This window comes from Bidens hawaiensis, unplaced genomic scaffold (assembly GCF_021521415.1).
Source record: "Bidens hawaiensis isolate Kalapana, Puna unplaced genomic scaffold, B.hawaiensis_p1.1 tig00031772_1, whole genome shotgun sequence".
Classification (NCBI taxonomy): domain Eukaryota; kingdom Viridiplantae; phylum Streptophyta; class Magnoliopsida; order Asterales; family Asteraceae; genus Bidens; species Bidens hawaiensis.
The window spans coordinates 128,755-151,927 of record NW_027495367.1 but is presented as its reverse complement, the minus strand read 5'-3'; the positions used below and the strand labels follow the sequence as shown (position 1 = coordinate 151,927).

Below are 23,173 nucleotides of genomic sequence, written 5' to 3'. Positions count from 1 at the left end.
TTCCCAGTCTATTCTCTATCTCCATCTCTATAATTACACTAAAAACATCATCTTTTCTCTTTTATTTTCAATTAAATAATATTTTTTTTATACTTTTATCGTTATATATTCTCTCTCCATCACTCACAACCAGTTTTAAAAACATTAAAAAATTATAAAAGTAAACATTGTGTTTATCCAAATTTAACCATAAATAATAACATTTTCTCTCTCATCCTCTGATAACCACTTTTAACCGTCTCTCTCAAAATAGGGAATTACTCACAAATTTTAGAGAAGCCACTGTTACCATTTTAACATCTTCCTACTTTTGCATAATTTTGCAGGCGCCAGGGGAAAAAAAAAGTACCTCACGTGCTTTTAATTAATTTATTTACTAGTTTAAAATGAAAGGCGCGAATTATTCGTTCACTCCCGCCCCAACCTTGTTCTATTTCTCAATCCCTCATTTCCTTATGCTGTTATCAACTTTCTCACTCTTGAATCCAAAACCCTAGCTCCAAATGTATGGCCACCAGCCGCATCCCATCACGCCCACAATAGCCGACTCCATCTCCAAAACAGCAAAGCCCCGCGGCAACTACAACTGCGGCCGTTGCGGCCAACCCAAGAAAGGACACGTGTGCCACGTTCCATCTCCGGCGAGTGCTGTTCGATCGGTTAACGTGAGTCTCAGGCGAGCGTTATCGTTTGAGGATATGGATGTGGATGAGAATGAGGATGTTGAGATTGGATCTGGTAAGCTGCCGGTGAGGTGCTTGTGGGAGGTGATGAGGAGGTTGCCGCCGCCGGCGTTGCTGACGGCGGCGAAGGTGTGTACCGGATGGCGAGGCGTGTCGAAGAGGATTTGGAAAGCTGCGGAGGAGCTTCGGCTTAGGGTTCCGGTTAATACTCAAGTCGGATATGTTGGATCGGTTTTACAGAAGTGTTTGTCTCTTGTTAGACTGTCACTTATTATGCGAAGGTTCGAAGCCTTTCAGATCTAGGGTTTTGTAGTCCGATCGGGTAACGTTGACCAGTCAACGACGCATTTTGATGGAAATAATAGTTTGAGTAATTAGTTATTATTTTGCAGTGACATGGATTCTACTATGCTGGCTTGTATTGCGTTTGCTTGTCCGAATCTCGAATCGCTGGAGATTTCTATGTGTGAAGGCTCTTTCAATCGGACTACCGGGTATCGTTACTAGCTTATCTGTTATTCTGTTTGTTGGATTTATATTGCAAGGCAAATGTGTTATTAATTGAGCTTAATTATTGAAGGCTTGATTGGATTAATGGATTTTGGGTTGAATTTTGTTTATTTGCATTGCAGTTTTGATTTACAGACTGTAATCTTCAGCCTTTTTTTTTAAGTTTGGCATTTGATAGATTGGCTCACATTTTATCAATTATATTATATTATAAGCATTTCATTTATCTAAATATTAGACACATATAATTTAAGAATCTTTGTCTTATTAATATAGGCATGTTAATCCGATTTTACTTGTTTTAAAACAAAATTTCTTATCAGCATCATTATAGGTTTGTATGAACTGCCTAATTATTCTAATGTAATTGTGAGTGAATAAATTTGTCTGAATTAAGATGCGCTTTAAAATTTACTGTTTGTTTGTACACTGTCTTTTGGAACATTTTTCGATTACAGACTATGAAAAATATTGTGGTTTGTTATGTATATGCTACCGAATGTGGTTCTGTTTATACATATGATTTTAGGGTTTAATTCTCTATGCAATTCCAATTTAAGATGACTGAAAATCCATTTGGCTTGTTACATTAGATCATTATATGCATTTATCTGCCTCTGAATATGATTTTGTTTATTCTAGGGATGAATTGGGTCGTTTCATTGCTGATAAACGTTGTCTCACGTCTCTTAAAATCGAGGGGTGTTCTAATCTTGGATCTTTTGTACTCACTTCCAACACACTCTCTACTCTATGGCTTTCAGATCTTTATTCACTTTCAAAGATGGTATGCATCTTTGAAGTTACTCTTAGTTATGTTCTATGGCTCTTTTAATAAACAACTGTAATCATATTTGATGTTCATCTTTATATTTATTCAAATTTTACTTAGGTTTTCAATCTCCCCAATTTAAATGAAATCTCTCTTGATTTCTCCCGCCAAGAAAACGATAGCACTGACCTTACGTCTATGATGGATGGCCTTGGAAGAAGCTGCCCTAAATTAAAAAATATTCACATTGCTTCTCTTCATCTCTCTCATTCTGTTGTGCTTTCTCTCACAGCTGCACATTTAAGGTATTAAAAGTTTTAATTTTATTATGTTTCTAATGCCAATATTCATAAAATCCAACTGAAATGACCCTTTTTGTTCGTTTATTTTAGGGGATTGCGTATGCTATCACTTGTACTTGGATCAGAAATTACCGATGCATCAGTTGTAGCAATTTCTAAAATATACTCAAATCTTGAGTTACTTGACCTCAGTGGGTAAGTATTACTTGTTTTTTTTAATAAATTTTAAACCATGGTTATACATACTATAGGTGGCAATCATGACCCGTTGTTCAAATAATGGGTTAATTTGGGCAAAACTAAATTGTATATATGTTCATTTGAGTCCCCTTAAATTAGATAATGGACCTAAACAGAGGTGGGGTGGGTTACTTATTTTTTGAAATGACTAATTTCAACCCGAGTCACCTTAAATTGGTCAACATGTCAAATTGGTTTACTTTAAATGAGTTAAACATTTCAAATTCGGTCTACACAAATTAGTCAACTGTATAAGACGGGAGTTGGGTGGGGGTGGGCTTCTTTTATTTTTCTGTCTAAAATGACTCATTTCAACCCGATTCCATTTTGATCAAACGCGCTTTTACCCGAACCAATTTGATACTTTTTGTAAAACGGCCTGTATATTGAACCCATATCCATTTTGCTTAGAACCTGTTCTGACCTGCAACTCCTGTAAAACGACACTTATTATGTCTTGATGTTACAAATTATGTTTCGCAGGTCTAGCATAAGTGACAGCGGTTTAGGGATGATATGCAATGTATTTCCCGAGACTCTAACAAGACTGCTTGTTGCTCTATGCCCTAATATTACATCAAGTAATCTTTCAATCCATAATGCAATACATGCTGTGTAATAAATGAATAATTCATTTTCTTATTTGATAATCAACAATATCTGCAGGTGGTATTCAATTTGCCACAGCTCAATTGCCTCTTTTGGAACTCATGGATTGTGGTATGACAATATGTGAATCAGATGCACAATATCCAGCCGAAGAAGAAAACAGTGATTCAAATTTGCATGTAACATATCAGAAATTGTTTATAAAACATGCCCGGTTAAAAAAGCTAAGCCTTTGGGGTTGCACTAGCCTTGATGTAAGATTCCAAAGCATACTTATCATTTTAAAATTTAATTCTACACGTTAATTAATATGCGTTTCTTATTATCCTATTGTTGCAGTCTTTGTATTTAAGTTGCCCAAATCTTAATGATCTGAACCTGAATTCTTGTAAAAATCTAGTCCCAGGTAATTATAAGTTTCTATAACACGTTAACTAACATTATGAGAATGTAACTTATTTTTTAATTCTTTAATTTCAGAAAAATTAGTGCTGCAATGTCCTAAGGTGGAAAGTGTGCATGCCATTGGTTGCAAAGATTTATTAATCCAAACAATTCAAACTCAGGTATACTATATGCTTATATGCATATCTAGACTTTAGGTTTAAATTTTATTATAAAAGTTTGATTTTTTTGAAGTTGATATAAATGTGAACCTGTTTTCAGGTTTCTAGTGGTTATGGTTTGTTAGAAGACCATTACTCTCGTAAAAGGATGGCTGATGGTTCAAAGAGAGTTAGAATCCCATTTTCTTTTAGCCAGCAGGTAGCCGTAATTTTTTTAAAATATAAAGTGATGCAATCTGAGCTTGACTAAGCTTGAGTTTGGCTTGTTTGAGTTATGAGAGCTCGAGCTCGGTTTCGTGCTCTTTTTTTAAAACTCGAGCTCGGCTCATTTATCAAGTGTTTCATGCTCGAGCTTGGCTAGTTTATTTCTTAATTAATTTATATACATTTTTAATTTTAAATTTTATATAATAAATAGAATAGTTTCATATAGTATATTATCATAATTATGTATATAATAAATAGTATTATGTAAATATATATTTAGTGCATTAAATTAAAATTATATAAATAGTGCGTTCGTTTAGGCTCACGAGCCAGCTCGATAAGAGAAACCCGGCTTCAGCTCAGTAATCGTTTTTTACAAGCTTGAGCTTGGCTTATTTTTTGTTTATTAGTTAATTTATATACATTTTTAGTAATTTTTATATTTTTTACTTATAATTTTACTTATTACAATATTTATTAATTAGACATTTTTATCATAATTTGATATACAATATGTATTATTATATAACTATATATTTAATAGATTAAATATATATTATATAAATAATAGGCCCGAGCTTGTTTAAGTTCGGGTTGATTCAAAGCTTTTAACAGCTGATCTTGAGTAGCTCATGAACCGGCTTGACTAATGTACGGGGCTTTGCACTTTTCCATTACTATAGTTGTATAAAAAGGATTAAAAGATAATTAGCAATAATCTTAAAGCACCCTTATGGAATGAATTATTAACTTGTTTTTCTATGTTGTGTTTGTCGTAGTTACCGGATTGTGACAAAAACAGTTGGGAGGTTAGAAAGCGAAGAAGGTGCACCGTGCAAGCCGAATAATAACATGTAGGTTGTCGACCTATTATCTGTGAAACCTTAAACTATATAAGGTTTGATGTATGTTATAAAATATGCAACTTTGATACCATTCATGGGTGGATGCTTCATGTGTGTTATAAAATTGATTTGTTATGAAGTTAGGGTTAAAAAAACTTATGTTAACTTCACATTTTCATTATATTAAAAATGCAACTTTAATATCTGCTCTAACTTGAATGTGCTTTCAGTATGTTATTTCCATGTTTGTTTATAAACTGATATCAGTTGAATCAGAGTATCAGACAATCAAAGTTAAGTCTAAGGCTATTTGTTGTGGGGCTTTGAAAGTCAAGTTAGAGCGTCATTTCATTGTAATGTAAACACTAGGGTTTTAACTAACAAGCATGATATGATCCTATATATTAATAAAGTTTAATATATATTAAGTTTATCTTTAATTTGGTTTCCTTATTATATTCTAATTGTGTTTTCTTATTGTTTATCTTTTTCTATTTTTACATCTTGGTTTTCCTATATATTATAATCTTTAAGGATTTGTTTAAGAAAAATAAAAAGAAAAGTTGTCCCAAATCGGTTTCTCTTCTTCTCTCTAGTTCTTGGAGCCTAACCTGTTCTACGGGTCTGTCGTGAGATTGATCATCTCGAATCGGTCTGTATCAATTTGGTGCTTTCATTAGATTACTCATGCCTCCTTCACCGCGTGCGACTTGATCATGGTCAAGCTACTCGATCGATTGCTGCACCATAATGTTATCATGGCCGCTCAACGAGCCGCACAAATCGAAGCACTACACACTTCCATCACATCCTTCGCAGTCGTCATCACCAAACTTACTACCGTGTCGGATCAATCACAGTCACCATGCCAACTCCAACAACCATAATACCACCGCCAATAGTTGTTGCAAAGGTCAAACCCCTTTATTCTCATGCCAATCGGTGGACCTAAGACAACACAAACACCCCTACCAAAAGAGGTTAACTATGTTTCCATAAAAAGAAAAGTGTGCAATATCCACAACAATTGATGCCTTCCATGGACATGGATTCTCACACTTGCTACCCATGTTTCCTATCAAGGCTTTTTACATGCAGAAGGCATCAATAACTCCAAGACCTAGTGCTTCCGTGACGCTGCACCATGTTACTAAGACGAATATTGCATGTACTGAACCGCACCAAATGCCGTGGGACGTGCCAAATGGCGACCACCGTGGCAAAATCATCTCGTCCTTGACAACAAGGACGATTCGGAGGAATTGATACGATCCTATCTATTAATAAAGTTTAATATATATTAATTATGCTTATCTTTTATTTGCTTTCCTTATTATACTTTAATTGTGTTCCTTATTGTTTATCTTTTTATTATTTTTATGTCTTTTGTTTAAGAAAAAAAATATCAGAAAACTATTTCAACTCCGGTTTCTCTTCTTCTTTCTTGTTCTTGGAGCTTAACCTACTCTAAGGGTCTATCGGGAGATTGATCATCTCGAATCGGTCTCTATCAAAGCCCCTAACACCGTGGTGTTGTTTAAAGCTCCGCTATCACGTTAAATCCCCACAATTTTGTTGTTAAAACATTTGGGACCCACCATTTCCTTGTTAAAGCCACGTTACTACGTCATCATTTCCTTGTTTATAGCATGGGCATTAACGCCCTCACACGGTGTTAAAGCTTCGTTACCATGCCACATCACCTTTTCCGTTCCTGTTAAAGCCTCACAACAACTGGCTTAACATGAGAGTTAATAATTTAGCGACAAGTAATTTGGTGCGGATATGAAGAAATTAAATATCTAATAACTAGCTTTTGAACCTGTGTATTAAATGTGTTTTGTCAAATGATTAAAATAAATAAGGTCTGCTATGTCACTTGTGATTCTCAAAAAACTTGTGAATTAATTTACTATAGACTTAATAAAAAAAAAAACAGGGTTAACGAAAAATACTAAAATAACATGATTTTGAAAACATCAGATGTTGATTTGCAAGAAATTTTAAAAAATGTATTAAAGTTGTGTAGTTGGTCAAACATTAGGTATGAAAATGACAATTGATTCAATAATGAATATAATCCAAACTATGTTATGACCCATTTGACAAAATTGTTTTGACCCATGACCCATGTATAGCTAGAACGAAGGAGATGGGAGATTAGGAATTAGGTGAAATGTGGGCTTGACACCTAAGCTTCAACATTTTCTTTTATTAGTATTGTAAGATAAGATGTAAGATTTTGATCTTGTTTCGTTTTCGAAAGTCTTGAAAATAAATATTATATTATACTTTAAAAGCAAGAACAATATATTGACGGGTTTTCTACAGCCACCCCTTGATTTACTAAAAAACCGACTAACATGCTACGTATAGAGCTATACGCGGCGTATTTGTGGGTTTTTCTAGAAAAACCCACAAGTTTTGTCTTATTATGTTTTTTTTTCTTTTTTTTCCTTTCGTTATTATTATTGTTATTTATGATGATTATTATTAATATTATTTATTTATCAATAATATATTATTATTCGAAATTCGGCAAAGGGCGCTCGGTTGCATGGCTTATTTGGGAAAATTGACATTGCGAAACGAACTTTCAATTTATTGGCTGGTTTCGTTATGGGCGTCTTGAATTAGTTACAAGGCTTACTTGGGAAAACTGGCATTTCCAAACGAACTTTTAATTTCTTGGCTGCTTTCGTTATCAACATCTCGAATCTGGCTCTTCGATTTCTTCAAACTTCAACTGTCTTGACCGTCGGCGGCCACCACCAACCGTAGTTGTCTTCACTTCAATACATATACGTTGTCACTAAGCTTAAGCTTAAGCTTATTATTATTTTTATGTTTAGATGGGGGGTATTGTAAGTTGATCATCTTGTGTATATTAAGAATTATCAGCTTAGACACACACACACACACACACACACACATATATATATATATAACTTTTATACTAACAATGTTGTTTTAATATTCTTGTGTAGTAGATGTGCAGTATAAGAATTCATCGCTCCAACATAACCAGCACCAGATCGAGATATTAGTTTGATGAGTTTGAATCTCTCGGATCCGCGGTATCCGCTAACGGTAGCGATATCAGAGTCCATAATTTGAACAGTGAAATGGAAATTCGGCCATTGCTCCAACATAACAAGCACTAGATTGAGATATTAGTTCGGACTTACCTTAACCGGTTAACACGTTTGTTGACGTGGATTTAGGTTCGGTGTTGATGCTAATATTAACACATTTGCTTACACCCGTGATAATGAAAGCTGTAAGCAAACGTGTTAATATTAGCATCAACACCGAACCTAAATCCACGTCAGCAAATGTGTTAACCGGTTAAGGTAAGTCCAAACTAATATCTCAATCTGGTGCTCGTTATGTTGGAACAATGACCGAATTTCCAGTTCACTATTCAAATTATGGACTCCATTATTGCTACCGTTAGCGGATACCGCGGATCCGAGAGATTCAAACTCATCAAACTAATATCTCGATCTGGTGCTGGTTATGTTGGAGCAATGAATTCTTATACTGCACATCTACTACACAAGAATATTAAACACCATTGTTAGTATAAGAGTTATACACACACACACACACACACACAAGCCGATAATTCTTAATATACACAAGATGATTAACTTATAATACCCCCTTCTAAACATAAAAATAATAATAAGATTAAGCTTAAGCTTAGTGACAACGTATATGTGTTGAAGTGAAGACATCTACGATTGGTGGTGGTGGCCGACGGTCAAGACAGTTGGAGTTTGAAGAAATCGAAGAGCCAGATTCGAGATGTCGATAATGAAAGCAGCCAAGAAATTGAAAGTTCATTTGGAAATGCTAGTATTCCCAAGTAAGCGCTGTAACTGATTCAAGATGCCCATAATGAAACCAGCCAATAAATTGAAAGTTCGGTTCCCAATGTCAATTTTCCCATATAAGCCATGCAACCAAACGCCCTTTGCCAAATTTCGAATAATAATATATTATTGATAAATAAATAATATTAATAATAATAATCATAAATAACAATAATAATAACGAAAGAAAAGAAAAGAAAGAAAAAAAATGAAAAAAAAAACATAATAAGACAAAACTGGTGGCTGTTTCTAAAAAAACCCACCAACATAACTAGCACCTGTTTGATATAATATAATATAATATAATAATAACATAATATTATGTTATTATCATATTATATTATTATATTATATTATATTATATTATATGGGAAAAGTTAAAATACAAAGGGAGACAAAAATGAGAAGGGTAAGAAGGATTTGTGGCCACACAAAAAACCCCTAAAAAAATTCCAAAAAATTAATAAAAAAAATATAACTCAAAATATAAATAAAAAATTAAAAAATTAAAAAAGCAAAAATGTTTCCCTCATCATTCTCGTTCCAAAAAAAACCACCGAAAAGACACAATGTAGAGAAGAAAGACATAATGACGAAAATGAACAAAAGACACAAATATAACTACAAAAAGACACAATAAATCGCAAAATATAATACAATGCCGAACAAAATATAAAATAATGTTGACTAATATAACACAATGTCAAGGAAAAAAGACACAATCAATGACGAAAATAAACACAAAACACAATGATAAACAAAAAAGACACAATAGTCTTTTTCACTCAACATTGTGTCTTTTTCGAGGTTCCTTTTTTTTAAGAACGAGGAATACGGTGGAAACATTTTTGTGATTTTACTTTTTGTTTTTTTATTAAATTTTGAGTTATGGTTTTTTATTTATTTATTTTTAATTTTTTTTGAAGGGTTTTTTTGTGTGGCTATAAATCCTTCTCATCATTCTCATTTTTGTCTCCCTTTGTAGAATAACTTGACCCTATATTATATTATATTATATTATATTATATTATATTATATTATATTATACATTTTAAGAATGTACCTCCGAACGTTTTTGTGTCGGCGCCTAACACCCTCATCTGAATCTCTGCCGTACACCAGGTACCTAATAATAATAATATTTTAATACTAATAATAATATAAAAATTAATATTTTAATAATAATTATAATATTAAAATAATAATAACATAATTATATATTTAGATTAATATTATTTTAATAATAATAATATTTTAATAAATACAATAATAATATTTTATTAATAATAATATTTTAATAAAAACAATAATAATATTTTAATAACAATAATATTTTAATAATAATATTAATATTTAATAGTAATACTATAATAAAAAATTTAACAATAACAGTAATAGTACGGGAAACCTGGTTCAAATTTGGGAGGCCCGACGAACTAGAGTTACCACAAAACTGTTCAGGCTCATATAGGTGGTGTCTATATAGTAGGTGCCTAGACAAGTTTCAAATTATTATCATAACAGAACCCAAATTACAATTAAATATAGTTTAGTTTTTCAAAAGTCCCTATAAAGTATAAACTGCCTCCCTTGATCTCACATAACAAAACTAAACCAGTCACCAAATCTCTGTCCTAATATGTACAACTACCGACTTCATACTAAATAAAGATAAAACGAAACCTGGTTCAAGTCGGGTAACCACGGCGTGCCAGGCTGATCGTTAGCGGCGTAACCCGGCTCCTCCTCGTCCGACTCCGGCGTAACCCGGCTCCTCCTCGCCCGACTCCGGCGTAACCCGGCTCCTCCTCATTCGACTCCAGAAATAAATGGTTGAACCACGACACTTATATATACCAAAAATTGTGTTGAATGAAGATGGTGAGGGTGAGGGTGATGTAAAAAAAAAAAAAAGAAAAGAGAAAGAATGGAGAGGGAGGGGAGCCGGGCTCCAATAATATAAAAACCTAATATGCCGCGTATAGGGCTATACGCGGCGTATTAGGGTACGATTTAACACCCTAGCTCAGCTTTTGTAGGCTAGGACGTCAACTCGTACCCTAATACGTCGTGTATAGCCCTAACGCGGCGTATTAGATGCGTGTGGTGAGTGTCCCTAGTAGGACTCTATATTAATAAGTTATCTAAAGTTACTTGGCTGAAAACAATATTTTAAATACATATTTTTAAAACTGCTAAAAATGTTAAATGGAAAGACTAAATAGAAAAACCTAATTATATGACCAAAGATAGATTAATAGAAGAAATTTTATAACAACCTTCGGAATCATCCCCAGCTTTTCTGGGACGAGATGCCAACCGTCCATACTGATTTTGGCGTTTCAACCTGACTCACCCAAAAACCCATCAAGGAGAAACCCACCATTGTGGGGAAAACCCATTGAGTCAGGTTTCAAGTTACAATGTTAAGATCCAAAGCCTTAACCATCACTCTTATATCATTAGACCGGAAGACCAATTGTGATTAATAGAAGAGATCTTACTTATACTAATAAACAAAAATAATGATGCTTAGTTGTCCTAACCACATTCACTCATAGCATAAATCTTCTAATCTCTCTTCTTCTTAATCCATGTTATCCATAGGTAATAGGTGTAAATTATTTGACCCATAAATTACAACATTTTCAATACATTTAAAGATAGTAGGTTTATTGGTTTTCAGTAATCCTAACTATTGTCTTTTGGTCACTGTCGGTCCTAAATAACAAATTGGCTGCTGACGGTCCCAAATTTTAACGTATTTGTTCCCAACGGTCCAAATAACAAAATCCTAACGCCGTTAGTTGCAGGTCAACGTTATTATGCACACATTAATGATCATTTATAACAATTTAATATCTAAAATATAATTATGCTCAATGTATACCTTAGTTTTTATTAAGGAAGTCAACAATTTTTAAAAATAAGGACTCGTAAATTCAGTTTGAATTATGCAATGCTTCTCACTTCATATATGTATAAAGTTTTAATTATGCTATTTAATTTAAATTTCCAAGTATGTGATTATTTATCTTAAATTTAATATTCTAATCATAATCATTCTAAAAGAACTTTTAAATATTAAAATCATAATTAATTATACCTAAAAAAATTGGAGTTATACAATTCATATTTTTTACTGAAAAATTATAAATTCGAGTTGTTCACTTTTTTTGAAACCGTCAATTCCTTCTTTTTTTTTTTACTTCATAAATACCTATCACATAATCAATATTTAATCTCTCTCTATGTTTTTCATACGAATGTAAATTTGAAATTATAGCATTCTTATTGTTTGTACTACATATTTCATGTTTTACCTTTAATTTTATGTCTTTATTTCAAATAATGGACTTTATTTTATTTTTTTTCATTTGAAAAATCCAGTGTTGTCACACCCCAACCTACGGCGAAAATTTCGGGGTGCGAACTGTTGGTTCACAGCTCACAAGAAACTATCATGCAAAAGTTATATGACAATATCTAATTTATTTATTTAAATCCAACAAAGTACACAAGTCTCAATCAATTACAAATAAAACCAAACAATAATAACATCTTGTCTTTTTATCAATAACCTAAAGTCTTTTCTAAATGTTCTTCAAACACTTCAACCATACAAAGAATAACCTGAAATATGCATACAAAATAAATATATTTATCAACAACACATTTTGAATAAGTAATCCTTAGATTTTGATAATAAAATATGTTATATAAGAAATATGCAAATCAGTATCAATAATTAAATATTAAACAAATAATGAGCAAATAATTGGTGTCGTTTGACCGTTGTCTAGCGGATCGGGCTTTGGCTACTAAGACGAAAGAAATACACATAAAGGTGTTGGTTGACCATTGCCTAGCGAATCGGACTTTGACTACTAAGACGGCGTATGATCATACTTTAATATGATTATGATGGATCTCTCCGAATGCGATAATTAAACAAATGAGCAAGTAGGCAAATAACATATAATATTCAATTGATCATGTAAGGCCCCGAACCCGGTGACCCTACTTTAGCGTCGGATTTACTCATAAACACAGTTCTTCAAATCAGAGTTTATTAAAACTTTTCGCGGAATATAAAATATCAATCATTTGTTACAAAACATTAAATCTTTTCTTTGATACCATAACACAAAACTTTATATTTAAAACATCTTTACTTCTTTCTTCAGATGCCAGCCGTTCAATCCATGCCGTGTGTCATCCTCATGCTAACTCTATAATCAGCTCACCTGCGTGCATACTAAAAGTCAGCTACGCTGAGTGAGTTCTAGTTAATCGAACGCCATACAATACATACACATACACACATATCCGTAGATACATATCCATACTTCACTAGTTACCCTTCTGTTCTACATACATACTTGCTACCATACATACATACATATCTACAATCATTAACCTCAGTCTACCGATAGTACGTTCATAGTTCACCGTCTATACCTGTACTCAAGGTCGTGAACACGTACAAGGTTCACAGTCCTTACCTATGTTCACCATTTATGGTACGTACAAGGATCGCGGTCATTCCCTATACCATAGTACATCCACAACACGTACAAGGTTCGCAGTCCTTCCCTATGTTGCAACCTAATTCATAGCACGTACGAGGTTCGCAGTCCTCCCCTATGCTACAAAATCAGCACGTATAAGGTTCACAGTCCTTTCCTATGCTGACGCCTATCTACATTACGTATAAGGTTCGCATTCCTTATCTACGTTTACATATATCATCTACTTCACGTATAAGGCTCGCAGTCCTTAACTACGCCATCACCAGCCGAGTCTATGTCCGACAGAAGCTAGAGGGATTTGCCATCCCAACTTACTATGTCGAGCGTAGAACTCACATGCCATTCGTGTACCTATATACACATACTTACATTATAACATAAGAACACTCTAGGCATTCTTTACCTCATTCATTTAACAACCATACCCCTTGTCGTTACGTGCAATATCCGAAGATCGTTCACGCCCCGACAAGTATTCATTTGAAATATTCATACATCTTCGATATATAATATTCGTACCTTTATTTTTAACTTGACAGTACGCGCAATATCCGAAGATCGTTCGCGTACCGACAAACAATCATTCATATCTATCACACATATCACATATGACATACACTTATCACTTAGGATAAATGTATTAACAACACATCGAGTATGCACACAGCCCGGAAAACATAACAAGGAATGGGGCTAGAAACTTACCTGAACTCTGCTTCTTTCTTCTGATAGCTGTAAATCCCTTCTTTAACTGAGCTCGGCTGACTGTACGAGTTACACGTATCAATACTCGCCTGATCTAATCTGGTGGCCTAGTATTAGCTTACTTTTACTTATCGCTTTTAATTTATTTCCTAATCGAACTCGGCTTTAGGCGAAGTTAAACTTTAGGTGAACTTAGCTTTAGGCGAAGTTACCAGCTAGGCGAACTTAGATTTACAGCGAAGTTGCCATCAGGCGAACTTAGCTTGCAGGCGAAGTTAAACCTTAGGCGAACTTAGCTTTAGGCGAAGTTACCAGCTAGGCGAACTTAGCTTTACAGCGAAGTTGCCAGCAGGCGAACTTGGCTTCAGGCGAAGTTGTCATCAGGCGAACTTGGCCTCAGGCGAAGTTACCAGTTAGGCGAACTTAACTTTACAGCGAAGTTGCCATCAGGCGAACTTAGCTTGCAGGCGAAGTTCATCAGGCGAACTTAGCTTGCAGGCGAAGTTCATCGCTTTGAAGGCGAAGTTACCCAGATCAGCCGCTGTTCGGTTTCTGTCCAGCATTTTTGGGCGATTTTAACACTCTTGCTATGGTTCGACATCACCCACTACGTTCCCGACCATTTTCAGTCGTATCTACAATATAAAACTTAGATCTTTAAACTTCAAAGATCAAGAATCATACCTTTTTGAGCTTGTTTGGATCTCGTTTAACTTGTTAACACAACTAATCGCTCTCTCTCTCTCTCGGATCTGCCCGTTCCTCTCCTCGGATCTGCCCGGTTCCGGCCGCCGGCGAAGTTGTGGTGTAGTGTGTTTTTGGAGTGTGTTTGGAATAGGTGGAAATGGAAGATATTTTTGGGTTTAGGGGATATTATATCCCTGAAATCCCATGGATCTAAGGCCCATTCTCGTTTAACCCATCTCAATTAATCCAAGTCCATGGTCCGCTCCTTACCCGATATTAATTAATCACGCGAAATCACTAAACATAACTTCCTTTATTCAACATTAAAATTTTAGGATGTTACAAGTCTCCCCTCCTTAAAGAGGTTTCGTCCCCGAAACCAAACTTATTCCCTGTAAAAGGAAAACTTCTTATATTTACACACTTTATTGAATCGCCTTCGCTTTCTGAGTTATCCTTCTTACTCCCGACTTTGCAGCCATCGAATGGTGGTAATGTGTTTTAGCTATTTAAGGTAACTTGTCCATGAGACCCTCGAAGTACCAAGACTCATCTCTTCCTTCCAAGGGCTCCGATTAGTACTTTTAACACTATTGTCTAAAACAACATTTCATCATAACATAATAATCATTCATAACCTACTCAATATATTACACGTCACTGATAACCATAAGTTTTAAACCTTAACACACAACAAGTCCTTAAACAAAAGTAACTTAATAAAACCATTGCATGAACAATTATTCCTTCATCAAGCGTTTCTCTCTGTAGTTTCCCCAAGTCTTTATCTTTCCGCACCTCCCGCCCCTGATTCCTTGCAATCCCTAGCCATGTGGTCAGCTTTTCCGCATTTGTAGCACTTTGGACAATCAGGGCAGTCTCGAGAGTAATGCCCACCCTTTCCGCATCGATAGCACCTGTCTGTCCCAATCCTGCATTCCCCCGGGTGCACTCGCCCACACGTCTTACACGCATCCTTTTTCCCAACCTTGGCCTTCCTCTCATCAGTTGTTGTCACCACCTCGCCAGACCGCTTAGCAGAGGTAGCCCATTTCTTCTCCTTCTTTTCCCCCACCACCACATCGTTCTCAGTCAGGTCAGCATAAACCACTTCTGCAAGTTCAACAGCAGAGTCAAAAGTAGCAGGTTTATTTGCCCTGACAAACATGCGGACTTTTTGTGGCAATCCCCTCACATAACATCTGATTCTTTTGACCTCAGTGTCAACCATATCAGGCACCAACCTAGATAGTCGGTTGAATTCAGTAGTATACTCACGATGCGTCATCATACCGGCCTTTAAATTCAGAAACTTCATCTCCGTCCTTTCAACCCTCGGCATCTGCGCAGAACTTCTTCATCACCAACTCCTTCAGATCGTCCCATCTCAACGCCTTGATCTCATCCCTAGTCTTTCTCTGCTCCACACCTTCCCACCAATACATAGCTTCTTCCTTAAATGACTGAGTAGCATAACCCACAGCTTGGTCGGGACGGCATTCGCTAATGCGGATAACCTTGTCCATAGCGGTTATCCATTGGAGAGTAGCGATTGCGTCTCCCAACCCAGTCAGCTTTGGCGGGTCGCATCCCTTGAAGGACTTATAGTTGCACCCACCTTGGCCTCTTTTCCTGTCATCGACCTTCACAGACTTGTCCTCACTCGAGGCCTCTCTTTCTCCTTCCCCATCCTTCCTACCATCACCACCCGCCCCTTCAGCAGCTCGTTCACGACTTCCAGCAGATCTTTCGGGATTCAGGTCCTTCACAGCAGCAACTACAGCTTGAACTGCAGGGCTAAGTTGAACCTCTTCGTTGTTGTTCTGGTCTCCTCCAGCTGCGCTTCCTTCATCTTCGGTGTGGGAAGCTTCTTCTACCGAGGGTTGCCGGACAAGACGAGGCCTGCCACGACGTCCAGTGCGACCCCCAGTTTCCACAAATTCTCCAGCTCCAGCCATCAGTATTCTAAAAGGGAAAACACAAACATCATCACTCAAGGAACTATATAGTACAAGGATAGCAAGGCTAAGAGGTAATAACAGTGGCCAGCTGTGACTAGCTGATCACATTGCTTTCCGTGTCCCATACACTTCCCTTTATGAGTCTCTTTGTGCTGGTTCTACTTAAGCAGTTAGTCAAATCAAACAATCAATTATTTCTATCCTTATCGTTCACATATCTTTCCTTTCTCATTAACATATATCATTTAATCATACACTTTACCTTTACTGATCTTACTTGAGCGACACATGGCATTCTCGAACTGGCATCTTCTTCCCTTTCTTACTTAAATCCCATACTCTGTTCGAGTCTAAGCATGTAGGATGCTTAAATCTCTCGAACTTTGCTCTGATACCAACTTGTAAGGCCCCGAACCCGGTGACCCTACTTTAGCGTCGGATTTACTCATAAACACAGTTCTTCAAATCAGAGTTTATTAAAACTTTTCGCGGAATATAAAACATCAATCATTTGTTACAAAACATTAAATCTTTTCTTTGATACCATAACACAAAACTTTATATTTAAAACATCTTTACTTCTTTCTTTAGATGCCAGCCGTTCAATCCATGCCGTGTGTCATCCTCATGCTAACTCTATAATCAGCTCACCTGCGTGCATACTAAAAGTCAGCTACGCTGAGTGAGTTCTAGTTAATCGAACGCCATACAATACATACACATACACACATATCCGTAGATACATATCCATACTTCACTAGTTACCCTTCTGTTCTACATACATACTTGCTACCATACATACATACATATCTACAATCACTAACCTCGGTCTACCGATAGTACGTTCATAGTTCACCGTCTATACCTGTACTCAAGGTCGTGAACACGTACAAGGTTCGCAGTCCTTACCTATGTTCACCATTTATGGTACGTACAAGGATCGCGGTCCTTCCCTATACCATAGTACATCCACAACACGTACAAGGTTCGCAGTCCTTCCCTATGTTGCAACCTAATTCATAGCACGTACGAGGTTCGCAGTCCTCCCCTATGCTACAAAATCAGCACGTATAAGGTTCACAGTCCTTTCCTATGCTAACGCCTATCTACATTACGTATAAGGTTCGCATTCCTTATCTACGTTTACATATATCATCTACTTCACGTATAAGGCTCGCAGTCCTTAACTACGCCATCACCAGCCGAGTCTATGTCCGACAGAAGCTAGAGGGATTTGCCATCCTAACTTACTATGTCGAGCGTAGAACTCACATGCCATTTGTGTACCTATATACACATACTTACATTATAACATAAGAACACTCTAGGCATTCTTTACCTCATTCATTTAACAACCATACCCCTTGTCGTTACGTGCAATATCCGAAGATCGTTCACGCCCCGACAAGTATTCATTTGAAATATTCATACATCTTCGATATATAATATTCGTACCTTTATTTTTAACTTGACAGTACGCGCAATATCCGAAGATCGTTCGCGTACCGACAAACAATCATTCATATCTATCACACATATCACATATGACATACACTTATCACTTAGGATAAATGTATTAACAACACATCGAGTATGCACACAGCCCCGAAAACATAACAAGGAATGGGGCTAGAAACTTACCTGAACTCTGCTTCTTTCTTCTGATAGCTGTAAATCCCTTCTTTAACTGAGCTCGGCTGACTGTACGAGTTACACGTATCAATACTCGCCTGATCTAATCTGGTGGCCTAGTATTAGCTTACTTTTACTTATCGCTTTTAATTTATTTCCTAATCGAACTCGGCTTTAGGCGAAGTTAAACTTTAGGTGAACTTAGCTTTAGGCGAAGTTACCAGCTAGGCGAACTTAGATTTACAGCGAAGTTGCCATCAGGCGAACTTAGCTTGCAGGCGAAGTTAAACCTTAGGCGAACTTAGCTTTAGGCGAAGTTACCAGCTAGGCGAACTTAGCTTTACAGCGAAGTTGCCAGCAGGCGAACTTGGCTTCAGGCGAAGTTGTCATCAGGCGAACTTGGCCTCAGGCGAAGTTACCAGTTAGGCGAACTTAACTTTACAGCGAAGTTGCCATCAGGCGAACTTAGCTTGCAGGCGAAGTTCATCAGGCGAACTTAGCTTGCAGGCGAAGTTCATCGCTTTGAAGGCGAAGTTACCCAGATCAGCCGCTGTTCGGTTTCTGTCCAGCATTTTTGGGCGATTTTAACACTCTTGCTATGGTTCGACATCACCCACTACGTTCCCGACCATTTTCAGTCGTATCTACAATATAAAACTTAGATCTTTAAACTTCAAAGATCAAGAATCATACCTTTTTGAGCTTGTTTGGATCTCGTTTAACTTGTTAACACAACTAATCGCTCTCTCTCTCTCTCTCTCGGATCTGCCCGTTCCTCTCCTCGGATCTGCCCGGTTCCGGCCGCCGGCGAAGTTGTGGTGTAGTGTGTTTTTGGAGTGTGTTTGGAATAGGTGGAAATGGAAGATATTTTTGGGTTTAGGGGATATTATATCCCTGAAATCCCATGGATCTAAGGCCCATTCTCGTTTAACCCATCTCAATTAATTCAAGTCCATGGTCCGCTCCTTACCCGATATTAATTAATCACGCGAAATCACTAAACATAACTTCCTTTATTCAACATTAAAATTTTAGGATGTTACAAGTCTCCCCTCCTTAAAGAGGTTTCGTCCCCGAAACCAAACTTATTCCCTGTAAAAGGAAAACTTCTTATATTTACACACTTTATTGAATCGCCTTCGCTTTCTGAGTTATCCTTCTTACTCCCGACTTTGCAGCCATCGAATGGTGGTCATGTGTTTTAGCTATTTAAGGTAACTTGTCCATGAGACCCTCGAAGTACCAAGACTCATCTCATCCTTCCAAGGGCTCCGATTAGTACTTTTAACACTATTGTCTAAAACAACATTTCATCATAACATAATAATCATTCATAACCTACTCAATATATTACACGTCACTGATAACCATAAGTTTTAAACCTTAACACACAACAAGTCCTTAAACAAAAGTAACTTAATAAAACCATTGCATGAACAATTATTCCTTCATCAAGCGTTTCTCTCTGTAGTTTCCCCAAGTCTTTATCTTTCCGCACCTCCCGCCCCTGATTCCTTGCAATCCCTAGCCATGTGGTCAGCTTTTCCGCATTTGTAGCACTTTGGACAATCAGGGCAGTCTCGAGAGTAATGCCCACCCTTTCCGCATCGATAGCACCTGTCTGTCCCAATCCTGCATTCCCCCGGGTGCACTCGCCCACACGTCTTACACGCATCCTTTTTCCCAACCTTGGCCTTCCTCTCATCAGTTGTTGTCACCACCTCGCCAGACCGCTTAGCAGAGGTAGCCCATTTCTTCTCCTTCTTTTCCCCCACCACCACATCGTTCTCAGTCAGGTCAGCATAAACCACTTCTGCAAGTTCAACAGCAGAGTCAAAAGTAGCAGGTTTATTTGCCTGACAAACATGCGGACTTTTTGTGGCAATCCCCTCACATAACATCTGATTCTTTTGACCTCAGTATCAACCATATCAGGCACCAACCTAGATAGTCGGTTGAATTCAGTAGTATACTCACGATGCGTCATCATACCGGCCTTTAAATTCAGAAACTTCATCTCCGTCCTTTCAACCCTCGGCATCTGCGCAGAACTTCTTCATCACCAACTCCTTCAGATCGTCCCATCTCAACGCCTTGATCTCATCCCTAGTCTTTCTCTGCTCCACACCTTCCCACCAATACATAGCTTCTTCCTCAAATGACTGAGTAGCATAACCCACAGCTTGGTCGGGACGGCATTCGCTAATGCGGATAACCTTGTCCATAGCGGTTATCCATTGGAGAGTAGCGATTGCGTCTCCCAACCCAGTCAGCTTTGGCGGGTCGCATCCCTTGAAGGACTTATAGTTGCACCCACCTTGGCCTCTTTTCCTGTCATCGACCTTCACAGACTTATCCTCACTCGAGGCCTCTCTTTCTCCTTCCCCATCCTTCCTACCATCACCACCCGCCCCTTCAGCAGCTCGTTCACGACTTCCAGCAGATCTTTCGGGATTCAGGTCCTTCACAGCAGCAACTACAGCTTGAACTGCAGGGCTAAGTTGAACCTCTTCGTTGTTGTTCTGGTCTCCTCCAGCTGCGCTTCCTTCATCTTCGGTGTGGGAAGCTTCTTCTACCGAGGGTTGCCGGACAAGACGAGGCCTGCCACGACGTCCAGTGCGACCCCCAGTTTCCACAAATTCTCCAGCTCCAGCCATCAGTATTCTAAAAGGGAAAACACAAACATCATCACTCAAGGAACTATATAGTACAAGGATAGCAAGGCTAAGAGGTAATAACAGTGGCCAGCTGTGACTAGCTGATCACATTGCTTTCCGTGTCCCATACACTTCCCTTTATGAGTCTCTTTGTGCTGGTTCTACTTAAGCAGTTAGTCAAATCAAACAATCAATTATTTCTATCCTTATCGTTCACATATCTTTCCTTTCTCATTAACATATATCATTTAATCATACACTTTACCTTTACTGATCTTACTTGAGCGACACATGGCATTCTCGAACTGGCATCTTCTTCCCTTTCTTACTTAAATCCCATACTCTGTTCGAGTCTAAGCATGTAGGATGCTTAAATCTCTCGAACTTTGCTCTGATACCAACTTGTAAGGCCCCGAACCCGGTGACCCTACTTTAGCGTCGGATTTACTCATAAACACAGTTCTTCAAATCAGAGTTTATTAAAACTTTTCGCGGAATATAAAACATCAATCATTTGTTACAAAACATTAAATCTTTTCTTTGATACCATAACACAAAACTTTATATTTAAAACATCTTTACTTCTTTCTTTAGATGCCAGCCGTTCAATCCATGCCGTGTGTCATCCTCATGCTAACTCTATAATCAGCTCACCTGCGTGCATACTAAAAGTCAGCTACGCTGAGTGAGTTCTAGTTAATCGAACGCCATACAATACATACACATACACACATATCCGTAGATACATATCCATACTTCACTAGTTACCCTTCTGTTCTACATACATACTTGCTACCATACATACATACATATCTACAATCACTAACCTCGGTCTACCGATAGTACGTTCATAGTTCACCGTCTATACCTGTACTCAAGGTCGTGAACACGTACAAGGTTCGCAGTCCTTACCTATGTTCACCATTTATGGTACGTACAAGGATCGCGGTCCTTCCCTATACCATAGTACATCCACAACACGTACAAGGTTCGCAGTCCTTCCCTATGTTGCAACCTAATTCATAGCACGTACGAGGTTCGCAGTCCTCCCCTATGCTACAAAATCAGCACGTATAAGGTTCACAGTCCTTTCCTATGCTAACGCCTATCTACATTACGTATAAGGTTCGCATTCCTTATCTACGTTTACATATATCATCTACTTCACGTATAAGGCTCGCAGTCCTTAACTACGCCATCACCAGCCGAGTCTATGTCCGACAGAAGCTAGAGGGATTTGCCATCCTAACTTACTATGTCGAGCGTAGAACTCACATGCCATTTGTGTACCTATATACACATACTTACATTATAACATAAGAACACTCTAGGCATTCTTTACCTCATTCATTTAACAACCATACCCCTTGTCGTTACGTGCAATATCCGAAGATCGTTCACGCCCCGACAAGTATTCATTTGAAATATTCATACATCTTCGATATATAATATTCGTACCTTTATTTTTAACTTGACAGTACGCGCAATATCCGAAGATCGTTCGCGTACCGACAAACAATCATTCATATCTATCACACATATCACATATGACATACACTTATCACTTAGGATAAATGTATTAACAACACATCGAGTATGCACACAGCCCCGAAAACATAACAAGGAATGGGGCTAGAAACTTACCTGAACTCTGCTTCTTTCTTCTGATAGCTGTAAATCCCTTCTTTAACTGAGCTCGGCTGACTGTACGAGTTACACGTATCAATACTCGCCTGATCTAATCTGGTGGCCTAGTATTAGCTTACTTTTACTTATCGCTTTTAATTTATTTCCTAATCGAACTCGGCTTTAGGCGAAGTTAAACTTTAGGTGAACTTAGCTTTAGGCGAAGTTACCAGCTAGGCGAACTTAGATTTACAGCGAAGTTGCCATCAGGCGAACTTAGCTTGCAGGCGAAGTTAAACCTTAGGCGAACTTAGCTTTAGGCGAAGTTACCAGCTAGGCGAACTTAGCTTTACAGCGAAGTTGCCAGCAGGCGAACTTGGCTTCAGGCGAAGTTGTCATCAGGCGAACTTGGCCTCAGGCGAAGTTACCAGTTAGGCGAACTTAACTTTACAGCGAAGTTGCCATCAGGCGAACTTAGCTTGCAGGCGAAGTTCATCAGGCGAACTTAGCTTGCAGGCGAAGTTCATCGCTTTGAAGGCGAAGTTACCCAGATCAGCCGCTGTTCGGTTTCTGTCCAGCATTTTTGGGCGATTTTAACACTCTTGCTATGGTTCGACATCACCCACTACGTTCCCGACCATTTTCAGTCGTATCTACAATATAAAACTTAGATCTTTAAACTTCAAAGATCAAGAATCATACCTTTTTGAGCTTGTTTGGATCTCGTTTAACTTGTTAACACAACTAATCGCTCTCTCTCT

The 23,173-nt window shown here is 37.5% G+C and overlaps 1 protein-coding gene across 1 annotated transcript; it reads left to right on the top strand.

Annotated features, from left to right (window-relative positions):
* Positions 1-503: 503 nt before the first annotated feature.
* Positions 504-4,919, top strand: LOC143582517 (F-box/LRR-repeat protein 17-like). The gene is made up of 11 exons (XM_077065058.1): positions 504-964; positions 1,076-1,177; positions 1,836-1,980; positions 2,086-2,270; positions 2,358-2,462; positions 2,991-3,088; positions 3,174-3,370; positions 3,456-3,522; positions 3,597-3,682; positions 3,783-3,881; positions 4,669-4,919. Exons 1-11 carry the CDS (start codon positions 504-506, stop codon positions 4,735-4,737), a joined length of 1,614 nt encoding a protein of 537 aa, XP_076921173.1. The 3' UTR covers positions 4,738-4,919.
* Positions 4,920-23,173: the final 18,254 nt, after the last annotated feature.